The following is a 12,329-nucleotide window of genomic DNA, read 5'->3' as shown; positions in this document are numbered from 1 at the left end:
GGATCCCTCTGACTTCGCCTTCTGCCACCAGTCAGAGAAAGTGTCTGCTTTTAAGGACTCATACGATTATTACCTGACTAATCCAGGATAATCTCCCTCTTTTAACATGTAAGGCGTATAATAGCTCGTCACATACACAAGCTTTGGGGATTAGGGCGGCACATCCTTGGGGGATATTTTAGAAAGTTTATGAACCTATCTCATACAGCTTACCAGGTACCACACCAGCTGCTGTGCAGTGTTTAATGCAATTATGCATAGTCTCTGTTCCCAAGGCAGTCAGTCTCCATCCCCCCAAATTTCTTACCAAAGAATAGTGTCATGGCTTCAGCTCAAAGAGAGGGGTTACCCTGGCCGGGCACAGTGGCTCACACTTGTAATCCCAGCACTTTGGGAGGCCGAAGTGGGTGGATCACGAAGTCAGGAGTTCAAGACCAGCCTGGCCAACATAGTGAAACCTCGTGGCTACTGAAAATATAAAAATTAGCTGGGCGTGGTGGCGGGTGCCTGTAATCCCAGCTACTCGGGAGGCTGAGGCAGGAGAATTGTTTGAACCCGGAGGCAGAGGTTGCAGTGAGCCAAGATCTCGCCATTGCACTCCGGCCTGGGCCACAGGGCGAGACTTTGTCTCAAAAAAAGAGAGGGGTTACTCAAACCAGCATTACTGCTTCAAGTATAATAATAGCTCCCTGTTGCGGGCTAGTCACTGAGTGCTTTACATTCATTACCTCGTTTGGTCCTCAGAGCAGCCCTGCATTGCAGGCATTACTGAGCCCATTTCACAGATGAGTAAATTGAGGCTCAGGGAACCTATAGGCCCTTGCACAGATGGCAAAACTGGGACTCAGACACAGTATGGCTGGCTCCAGAATTCATGCCTGGAGTCAGACAACCTGGATTCCAATCCCAGCATGCCCCCCTCACCAACTCCATCACCTTGGGTAGATGACTTCATTTGCAAATTGGAGATCATAATGGTACTAAAATAATGAAGTTGTTATGATGATTATGTAAATGCCTAGCAGGTCACTAACAGCCATCGGGTACTTTGATGATTTTTATGTACCGAAAATCAGCCACCTGACAGTCACCCTAAGTCATAGATATTCAGAGCTGGGCAGGCCCTTGAGATATTTTTTCAAGGCCAGGCGCACACCTGTAATCCTAGCTCTTTGGGAGGCCGAGGCAGGTGGATCACCTGAAGTTAGGGGTTTGAGACAAAGCTGGCGAACATGGCGAAACCCCTTCTCTACTAAAAATACAAAAATTAGCTGGGCATGGTGGTGGGCACCTATAATCCCAGCTACTCAGGAGGCTGAGGCTTGAACCCCGGGGGGTGGAGGTTATTGTGAGCCGAGATCGTGCCACTTCAGCCTGGACGAAAGAGCGAAACTCCATCTCAGAAATTTTTATAAAACATCTATTTTCAGACAAGGGAACAGGTCCAGAGATGGTGGGGGACTCTCTGGGTCACACAAGTCCAGTCTCCCAACCCCCTAGTCCAGGACATAGTGGGTTCTTCAGGTATTGCCATCATTTAGAGACAGGGCACATATGTTTGCCAGGCCACCTCTGCTGGGAGAATCCTTCACCTAAAAAAGCTAACATTTGTAGTTCCTCCACTGGCAAAGTGTACAACCATGCTGGAATTTTCTTTCCTGCTGGAAAAAAACCCAGTTCGCCAGCTGCAACAGCCAAATGTCAGCACTCCAAAGCGTATGCTTCAGAGTCAAACAGACCAGCCTATGACCTCAAGCAAGCAACATCCCCCTCTGAGCATCTGTTAAAAACGGGACAGTGACCCCCTACTTCACAAGATCCAGTTCCTGGCACATAGTAGATTCTTGGTAAAGGCAGAAACAGGGTCCTGGGACATGCTTTTGGAATCTCTTGGTTTCACATGTTAGAGACCTCCTTAAATGACCATTCTGGATATTCAAGGTAAACTGGACTCCAAATATGGTTTTTTTTAAAAAAAATCAAGAAAGGAAAGGAAAGCAGTGATTTCTAACTCTTTACTGGATAAAAGGCAAAACCAGCTCTGGAAAACTACCCAAGACAGAGAAGAACTTGAGGCGACCCTCTCCCAAGCTCTTAAACGCCTTCATGGTTACGTAATCCTTCTCCACCAAAGAATTAATCAAAATGCCCTTCCCAGGGACTTGGTCCCTGCTCAAGGCACCCACTTGCGGCTTGGAGAGGTCCCGCTGGGCCCCAGGACCCCCGACCACCCCTTCTGAGACGCCTCTTAGCTTTTCCTCGAGGCCGAGGGTGAGGCCGAGGCAGGGAAGCACAGAGAAGCGCCCCCTCTTCTAGGGTCAGTTTTCTGCCAAGACTGCCGCGTCAGCAGAACAAAAGCAAGTCTCATGTTAGCACAAAGACGGGGGAGGGGAGAGCAGCCTGCACAGTTTTCCATCCCAGCAGGAGCTGGGGAAGCCAACTTGGCAGAGGATGCTGCCTGAAAAATAGGAATTACAGTCTGGCCTTCCTCCTCGGTGGAAAACAAAAGCCAACCGTTCCCAGCAAAGGCCGCGCTCGCCTCTGAACACCCTTTCCACTCCAGGAAGGCAGCCGGCTCCCCTGCTTCCCTGAGATGCTCTCAGAAACACTCACGTCAGGCACAGGCCAGGGCTGCTGCCCATGGGTCCTCACCAGGGAGGCTCAGGCCAAGGCGGTGCTGGCTCCCATGCCTACCACTGGCCACACAGTTCTGCCCCACAGCCAGGACCTGAGCCACAACTCGGGCTCTGCTATGGATAAATGACAAATTAGCCCATAGGAGGCAGGTTTAAGAAAGCTGGGAGTGCATGAGTCATCTAAAGTCTAAAAAAAATAATAAGGAATTGCCCATTTGCAAGCACCTACTAAGGGCCACCCCTGTGCTGGGTATCATGGAGACGCCTTCTAAGAGCTAGGGGCTGCTGTCGTATTTCACAGATGAGGAGACTGAGGCTCCGGAAGGTAAATGCATTTCCCAAAGCAGCGCTGTCTGGGATTGGCCAGGGCCTCACTGACTGCAGAGCCTCTCCAATAGGCCCCACTGCTGCCACAGGGCATCCTGCCCTCATTGCTGGCAGGGCACCAGACATGCACCCAGAGATTCCCATCTCACTGAGGTCACACAGGTACAGGAGTGACACTTTTGTCCTTGTGTCACCCCCCAGGAAATGCTGAGTGCACCCGAGTCTTCTGTTCCCTCTCAGCTCCAGTAGATCAAGCCTTGTATGGATCCTTACCTTTGGTCTCTAGTCGGTGGCAGCCTCAGGACAAGCCTGTGCCTATTGCCATGGGCCAGTGCTGTCCCATGAGGTTGGAGATATTTTGAGCCTGCTCACGACCTTTTCAGTAAGATGCCTGTACACCCACCCTCCACCCTTCCCCTGTTTTACAGAGGAAAAATTTACAGAAAGGGACCAAAATATTTTGACTAGGGACCCCTCTCCCATTTTCAGATAAATTCGAGTGCAGGGAGCATTTGCTGGGTAGGATTTCTCTTCATAGGCACACATTCTTTGTTTTTTCCTGAAGGCTCAGGACATTCCTGGGGCTCTATATTGCAAGTAGTTCCACCTACGAGGACAATAAAATGGAGATGGGGAATATTTGATTGTCACAATGACTGGAGGTGGGTAGGGTTGGGAAGGCTACCAGCTTCATCTGGATTTGGACCAAGGATGCTAAACACCCTATAGGGCAGGGCCAGTCCAGGGAAGCATTGCCCCACCCAAACTCCAGCAGGGTCCCCCTCCCCTGCTTTTGGGAAACACCAGCTGTCGGCACCAGGAGGGCAGGGCATAGCTGTCTTGCTCCCCACTAGCCCCAAAGCATGGCACAGAAAGGGCTCACAGAGACTGTACCTGGTCAGTGAATAAGATCATAGGCTCCAAGGAAATCCAGTTGCAAAACCCCTCCCACTTCACTGCCTCATTTACTTTTTTTGCTAATGACATGAAAATTTGCTGATTCTAAAAGCAATAAATGTTTACGGGAGGAACTGAGGAGAAAGTGTAAAGAAGAAAACCAGAATTCTCTTCTATTCCTCAGACAAAAGCACTTCGAACTTTGTGAAGCTGATTCATCTAGAGTTTGTTTTTTTGTGACAGAGTTTTGCTCTTGTCTCCCAGGCTGGAGTGCAGTGGCAGGATCTTGGCTCACTGCAACCTCTACCTCCCAGGTTCAAGCGATTCTCCTGCCTCAGTCTCCTAGTAGCTGGGATTATAGGCATGTGCCACCACGCCCAGCTAATTTTTGTATTTTTAGCAGAGATGGGGTTTCACCACATTGGCCAGGCTGGTGTCAAACCTCTGACCTCAGGTGATCCGCCCACCTCAACCTCCCAAAGTGTAGGGATTACAGGCGTGAGCCACCCTGCCCAGCCTAGATATTTTTTTAATTGGTGAAAATGAGAGAGAAAAAAAGACTTTATCTCTTTTTTTTATTTGCCATGTCTACCTAGTTTCCAAATAGTGTCCTTTGGCACCAGAGAAAGTTGTCCAATTATTTCAAATGTTGGAGTAGCCATATGGTCTTTTTGGGTGCAAATCTCCTTTACCATTTTGCATTGCAAATCTTTAAAAGTCAGTAGGGTTGTTTTTCAGCATCCCTTCCAGTTCTGTCATATTATGAAAACTCTTACTGTACTAACCGTTCTTTGGTTTTGTTTTGTTTTGAAAAGGAGCCTCACTTACTCTGTCACCCAGGCTGGAGTGCTGTGGCGTGATCTCAGATCACTGCAATCTCCACATCCTGGGCTCAAGTGATTCTCCGGCCTCAGCCTCCCGAGTAGCTGGGACTACAGGCATGCATTATCATGCCTGGCTGATTGATTTTTTTTTTTTTTTTTTTGGTATTTTTAGTAGACACAGGGTTTCACCATGTTGGCCAGATTGGTCTCAAACTCCTGACCTCAAGTGATCCACCTGCCTCGGCCTCACAAAGTGCTGGGATTACAGGCACGAGCCACCGTGCCCAGCCCTTACTAGCCTTTTCTATGCCATCCTATCCCTGCTCACCCAAGCTTGATCTGTGGAGACAGCCATCTCACCAGAAACCATCTTAGATCAAAAGTAATCTCTCCTCACCTTGCCAGGCTCTTGACCCAAATTCATCTTTTTAACCAACATCCTAGGACCAGAAAATATAGAGAGCTCTTAGTAGGTCTCCATGCTCTGCTCTCTAGAGCAGCTGTGGTCCTCCCACACCTTCCCCTTGACCTACCCATAGATTCCCCCTAGTCACTTTGCATGAGCTTGGTAGAGGTGCTTATCTCCATCCCCCATGTCTTTGGCCCTTCTTTATGTCTTCTTTCTGATTTCCCCCACCTCCGACTGTGGGAAATCCAGAATGGTGAGCCAGGTGGCCTTAATCTTTAGTTTGTATGTTTCACCTCCATCTCCCAAAGAGAGGATATTCTATCTAGACTCTTGAGAGCCCACTGATTTGCTTTAAACAAACGTCACCCATGATATATCAATGTCTTGGATATTTCCAGAGATCTTCAGTGGCATCATGTGTATACCCATGTTTTCCTGTGACTCACATTCTCCACCCATGTGTCATACCGGTGGTTCATAGCCCCATGCCCCAGAGTTTCAGATGTCATAAAGCAGGTAGTGGACTCTCAGTTAATACTGGGTGAAATAGGAGGACTCAAAACCCTTCTCTTACAAACACTAATTGGGGAAGGAACTGGAGGGATTTGTCATCTTTGTAGGTGGAAGCCACATTCATACATTTATCAAACATTAGTGTCACAAAATGGACTGAGATGCAGTCAGTTCCTATTTGTGCAGCGCATATGACAGGACTGGTAGAAAGGGAGGGAGGGAGGAAGGAAGGATGAAGGGAGAGAGGGAGGGAGGGAGAAAGGGAAGGAGGGAAGAAAGGAAGGAAAGAAGAAGGGAGGGAAGGAGGGAGGGAGGAATGTGCTGTAAATTAAAAAGAAGTGCTTTTTAAAAATTAAAGTTAAATTTTAAATTTAATTAAATAATTTATATTAAATTATGTATTATATATAATAAATATTAAATAATTAACTTGATAAATTTAAATTCTTTTAAATTAAAATTTAATTTAATAAATTTAAAAGAAGTGCTATAAAAATAAATAATGTGTGCAGTCAGAAAGAGCCAAGAACTCTTAACCCATATGAGGGGGTGGTGGGGTTGCATGGGCTGTGTGCAGGCAGACGGGAGGGCTCAGAATGGCAGAGCATGGGTGTTTAGGGAACATGAGGAGAAAGCAGAAGGTGAATGAAGAAAGGGGAGAAGGAGACTGAACTATTGCTGAGGGCATGTCTGCTTACCCACTGTCCTCTCACCCAATCAGTATCCTGGAGTTGGACAGGACCTCACATCCTTGGGTCCAACCTTCTTTCTTCATCGGATAGGAGTGGCTTCCTTCCACAATTGTTTTCAGCCTCCCTTATCTCACCAAAACGTATACCATGGGTCCAATTCCCCCAAGCTCTTGAGCTAAAGCTGTGAACAGGGGTTAGGGGACCTAACATGGGCTTATCCAAGCCCCACAGAAGCCCAGCAGGAGTACCTTGATCACAGCCAGGAATGTTAGCACCACTCAGACCTGCCTTAGAAACAGCCATGTCCACACCCTCTCAGGTTGCCCTGACAACACTGTCTTTGCTCTCATCTTCTGCAGGTAAGATTCTCTTCAGACGAAGCCACATCCGGGACGTGGCTGTCAAACGCCTGATACCAATTGATGAATACTGTAAGGTAAGGCTGGGAAATGCCCACACAGTCTTCCCTGTAGGTGTATTCTGTTTTCTTTTTCTGACTACAAGATGCTCATTGATAAAAATTTATGCAATTCAATGGAATGTAAAGAAATCGGGGGGAAGGTCATTAAACCAAGAGACAACAGTTATTAAGGGATTTATATATTTCCTTTCCACCTTTTCTTTATGTGCATTTCTTAATGATGTTGAGAGCATTCAATATGTGTTATTTTGTCTCTCTTTCTCTTTTGCCCTAATTCTTTTTTTTTTTTTTTTTTTAGACAGATTTTCGCTCTTGTTACCCAGGCTGGAGTGCAATGGCGGGATCTCGGCTTACCGCAACCTCCGCCTCCTGGGTTCAAGCAATTCTCCTGCCTCAGCCTCCCGAGTAGCTGGGACTACAGGCGCATGCCACCATGCCCAGCTAATTTTTGTATTTTCAGTAGAGATGGGGTTTCACCATGTTGACCAGGATGGTCTCCATCTCTTGACCTTGTGATCCACCCCCCTTGGCCTCCGAAAGTGCTGGGATTATAGGCATGAGCCACCATGCCCGGCCTACCCTAATTCTTATATGAGACTTTCTCTGCTATTAAAACATCCTCTTGGCCAGGCATGGTGGCTCACGCCTGTAATCTCAGCACTTTGGGAGGCCAAAGCAGGCAGATCACCTGAGGTCAGGAGTTTGAGACCAGCTTGGCCATCATGTTGAAACCCCGTCTCTACTAAAAATACAAACATTAGCCAGGTGTGGTGGCACATACCTATAGTCCTAGCTACCTGAGAGGTTGAGGCAGAAGAATCGATTTAACCTGGGAGACGGAGGTTGCAGTGAGATGAGATTACACCACTGCATTCCCACATGGGCAACAGAGCGAGACTCCGTCTCAAAAAAAAAAAAATCCTTTTAAGCCTACTTTTAATGACCGTATAGTATTCCATTATACATGCATGCTTCAAAAGATATTTAACCAACCCCTCTTGTTTGATGGTACAGCAGCTTCCTGTCCCTTGAATGTTCTAAAAAACAAGGGACCTGCCTTTTGGTTATATTTCATTTGTCTTGAGACTATAGTCAGAACGAGGCATGTTTTTATTTTGTTTAGCAGCTTTTCTTATCTTTGGTATTTATTTCTCCAACTTAAAACCACTAGCGATTCTGATAGGAGAGGGGTAGGAATAGCAAGAAATGTTTCTTAAATGGAGCGGTGAACAAACTCCCCCTCAAATCAGGCACAAAGCAAGTATGTTTACCCTTACACGTCTGTTCTACATTTTACTGGGGGACTAGTCAGTGTAAGCACACAAAAAAGAAAGAAAAGCCATTCAGATTGGGAAGGAAGGAATAGAACTCTTAACTCACAGATGACATGATTCTCTATGTAGAAAATCATAAGAGATCCATCAGAAAAATGCTGGAACAAATAACTGAGTTTAGTAAGATCAGGATAAAAGCTCAGTATACAGCAAATGGTTGTATTTCTATATCTTAGGAACAAATAATCCAGAAACGAAATAAAGAAAACAGACCAACTCCCAGTAGCAACACAAAGAATGAAATGCTTAGAAATAAATTTAACAGAGGAAGTGCAGGATTTATATAATGAAACTACAAAACATTTTAATAAAATTAAAGAAGATCTAAATTAATGGAGAGACATTCCATACTTGTGGGTTGAAAGACTCAGTATTGTTAAAATGGAACTCCTCCCAGAATGAATCTACATATTCAATACAATCCCTGTCAAAATCTTTTTTGTAGGTTTTTTAATAGAAATTGACAAGCAAATCCTAAAGTGTATGTAGAAATATAAAGGACCCAGAACAGTCAAAACACTTTTGAAAAAGAACGTTAGAGGAGCCATACTACCCATTTTCAAAACTCCCTACAAGGTACAGTAATCAGGATAACACGGGACTGACAAAAATAGGCACACAGGTCAGCAGGACAACACTGAGTCCAGAAATAAAATCTTACAAAATGTTTGAGCAGTTGATTTTCCACAAAGGTGCCGAGACAATTCGATGGGAAAAGAATTGTCCTTTTTTTTTTTTTTTTTTTTTTTGAGATGGAGTCTCGCTCTGTTGCCCAGGCTGGAGTGCAGTGGCACAATCTCAGCTCACTGCAGCCTCCGCCTCCTGGGTTCAAGCGAGTCTCCTGCGTCAGCCTCCTTTGTAGCTGGGATTACAGGCACCCACCACGAGGCCTGGCAATTTTTTTTTTTTTTTTTTTTTAGTAGAGATGGGTTTCACTATACGTTGCCCAGGTTGGTCTTAAACTTCTGACCTCAAATGATCCACCCACCTTGGCATCCCAAAGTGCTGGGATTACAGGCGTGAGCCACTATGCCAGGCCAAAAAGGATAGTCTTTTAACACACAGCTGGGACAGTCAGCTGTTGCATTAGTTTCCTGGAGCTGCATAGCAAAATACCACAGACTGTGGCTTACAACATCATTTATTTTCTCACAGTTCTGGGGGCTGGAAGTCTAGGCAGCCTCTCTTCTTGGTTTATAGATGAGATGGCTCTTCTCCCTGTGTCTTTACAAGGTCTTTTCTGTAGCTATCTATGTCCTGATCTCCTCTTCCTGTAAAGACACAGTTATATTGGATTAAGGCACGCCCCTAATGACTTCATTTTACTTTAAATTACCTCTTTAAAGAGCCTGTTTCCAAATATATTCACATTCTGGGGGATTAGGGGTTAGGACTTTAATATATGAATGGGGGGTGGGGAGCAAAACAATATAGCCCACAACAGCTATACACATGAAAAAAATGAAGTTAGACACTAATACCATGCATGAAAATCAACTCAAAGTGGATTATAATCCTAAATATAAGAGCTAAAACTGTAAAACTAATGGAAGAAAACATAGGAGAAAGTTATCACAACCTTGAGTTGGGCAGTTTTTAGCTATGACCCCAAAAGTGTGAGCCTTAAAAAAAAAAAACTGAACTTAATTAAATGGTCTTACAGACTTCTATATCTCAAAAGGTACCGTTAACAAAATGGCCAGGCACAGTGACTCACACCTATAATTCTAGCACTTTGGGAGGCCGAGGCAGACAGATCACTTGAGGTCAGGAGTTCGAAACCAGCCTGGCCAACATGGTGAAACCTTGACTCTACTAAAAATACAAAAATTAGTTGGGCATAATGGCACATACTTATAATTCCAGGTACTTGGGAAGCTGAGATGGAAGGACAGCTTGAATCCAGGAGTTGGAGATTGCAGTGAGCCAAGATTGTGGCACTGCACTCCATCCAGCCTGGATAACAGAGTGAGACTCCATCTCAAAAAAAAAAAAGGGGGTCACCTTGCCCAGCCAGGAAGTTCCAGTTCATACCTTCCCCAGAATCTGTTCTCCCTCAGCCCAAATCAGCCTGTTTTGCCTCTTCCCTAGCCCACATGACTTCTCTCCAGAGTCAGACTTTCCTCACACCCAGGGCTTCACCAACTCCTAGACTTTTGGTTTTGAAAAGGAAATTTAAAATCTGGGAGTAATACAGGATAGCAGCAGCTGTCTGCATCTGCCTGATGCTTGAAATGGTACAGAGATAATCAATTCACCTGTACTAACCACAGGGAGGAAACTGCTTATATTAAATGAGCCACATGGAAGTTACTACCCCCACTATTAATTAAATGTAAGAAATAGAGCGGATATTTGGAGTTTGGGTTGGCCAGATTCCCTGGGCTCAGCTTCAAAGCAACTGCCCTCCTGGAGAGAGATGAAACAATCCCTTTCTTTTATAGACTACATAGGCTGTTACATGACATTTGGGTATCTGTTACTGACGTTGTGAACGGACTTAAACCAATTTGATCTATCACAACTAGCTTTATTTTAGTAGAAATTGAAGGTCTCTAACAGATAGAGATAGATGAGGGCTACAGATGATATCACAACGCTAGCTACCAGGTGTATTTTGCAATGGAAGAAACTTTCTGCTTTACCAGACCTATTGTAAAGTTACAGTAATTAACATAGTGCAGTATTAGCACAAGGGATAGACAAACCCTTGAAACAAATAGAAAACCCAGAAACAGATCTGTGTGTATTTGGATAGACACTGTGATATTGACAAAGGCAGCCTTGCAGATCATTCCTCAACAAATGGGTATCCACATGGGAAGAAAAAATAAAAAGGATAACTAACCCCTGCCTCACACCACACATGAAATCATTTCCAAGAAAATTAAAGACGTAACTGTAAGAGGCAATGTTACAGAAGGTTTTAGGAGATAACACAGGAAAATATATTTATAATCTCTAGGTGTAGGATTTCTAAAGATACAAAAAGCATACAAAGCACAAAAAGATTGATTTATTTGAACACATTAAATATAAGAACTTCTGTTCATCGAGAAAGATACAATGAAAATATGAGTCAGCTGAATCCTGCCATGCATACAAGCATTTATTATCAAGCTGCCTCATAAATAGTTACTCAGATTTTTCTGGAAGCTCCTTGAAATACCAGCTGTCTGTCTGATACCTCTTTGCATGAATGATTTCTCGAGGCAGATGCAGCCACATTCTAGAAGCAGGATCAGCTCATCCTAACCGTGGTCTGACAGTAAAATCCTCAAGAAGACTCTGAACCCCAAATCCTAGACCCAGGGCCTTGTTCTGAAGGAGGTACAGTACTGGGCTCACCAGGTTCTGTTCATGCAAGGGCCAGAGTGTCTGAGAATATTTCTAGGATCATTTCACCAGTAGAAAAAAAAATTCTTTCTAACAACATTAGGTTAATGAATAAAGGCCTAACTTCATTGATCCACTATGAAGACAGCTAAAGCCCTGAAGCAGCCTTTTCTGAAGGACTTCTAATTAGAGTCTTTCACTTGCATCAGTGTTCATTCCCAATGAGGGGACTTCAGGTACTAACTAACCTTGGAAACCACTATATTCTTGTACCTGGGGCAGTATAAAAAGCCAACAGGTTTAACTGGTGTCTGTCAAGCAGCTAGCGTATGATGGAAACCGTTCAGCCACTTTGTACAGTGTAGCTTAAATCTAACACACACACAAACGTACACACATGTGAGTGTGCGTCCCCCTGCTGTAGTATTTTAAACCATGGGCAACATAACAGCAGTACTTACCAGGCTCCAGTCATTTGAGACTTCCCTTCTGGAGTTCCGTCATACTCTACCCACCTGTATTATTATTAATATTTTTCTTCAACTCGCTTTTTGAACTTCAGATTATAAGACTGATGTGCTGCTTACTGTGCTAAGAGGGCTTCCTCACTTTTTGAACTTCTGAAAACACATATCTTAGAGGAAACTTTATATCTGAACCATAACATAAAACTTATCAGCTGGGCACAGTGGCTCATGCCTGTAATCCCAACGCTTTGGAAAGCTGAGGCAGGTGGATCACTTGAGCCCAGGAGTTTGAGACCAGCCTGGGCAACATGGCGAAACCCCATTTCTACTAAAAATACAAAAATTAGCCAAGCATGGTGATGCACACCTGTAATCCCAGCTACTCAGGAGGCTGAGGTGGGAGGATCTCGAGCCCAGGAGGTGGAGGCTGCAGTGAGCTGAGATCCCACCCTGCACTGCAGCCTGAGCGACAG

General features: G+C 44.8%; 1 protein-coding gene across 4 annotated transcripts in view; it reads left to right on the top strand.

The window, feature by feature from the left end:
* The window catches only part of SH3PXD2B (SH3 and PX domains 2B), a 115,501-nt gene that overhangs the window by 52,496 nt on the left and 50,676 nt on the right, over window positions 1-12,329 (top strand). For all 4 annotated transcript variants that reach the window (XM_017969674.4, XM_054251750.2, XM_002744576.7 and 1 more), the window contains exon 4: window positions 6,658-6,734. In XM_017969674.4, coding sequence (XP_017825163.2) covers window positions 6,658-6,734 — 77 coding nt within the window. The remainder of the gene's footprint in view (window positions 1-6,657; window positions 6,735-12,329) is intronic.

Source organism: Callithrix jacchus, chromosome 2, assembly GCF_049354715.1.
Source record: "Callithrix jacchus isolate 240 chromosome 2, calJac240_pri, whole genome shotgun sequence".
NCBI lineage: Eukaryota > Metazoa > Chordata > Mammalia > Primates > Cebidae > Callithrix > Callithrix jacchus.
This window is presented reverse-complemented; position numbering and strand designations above follow the sequence as displayed.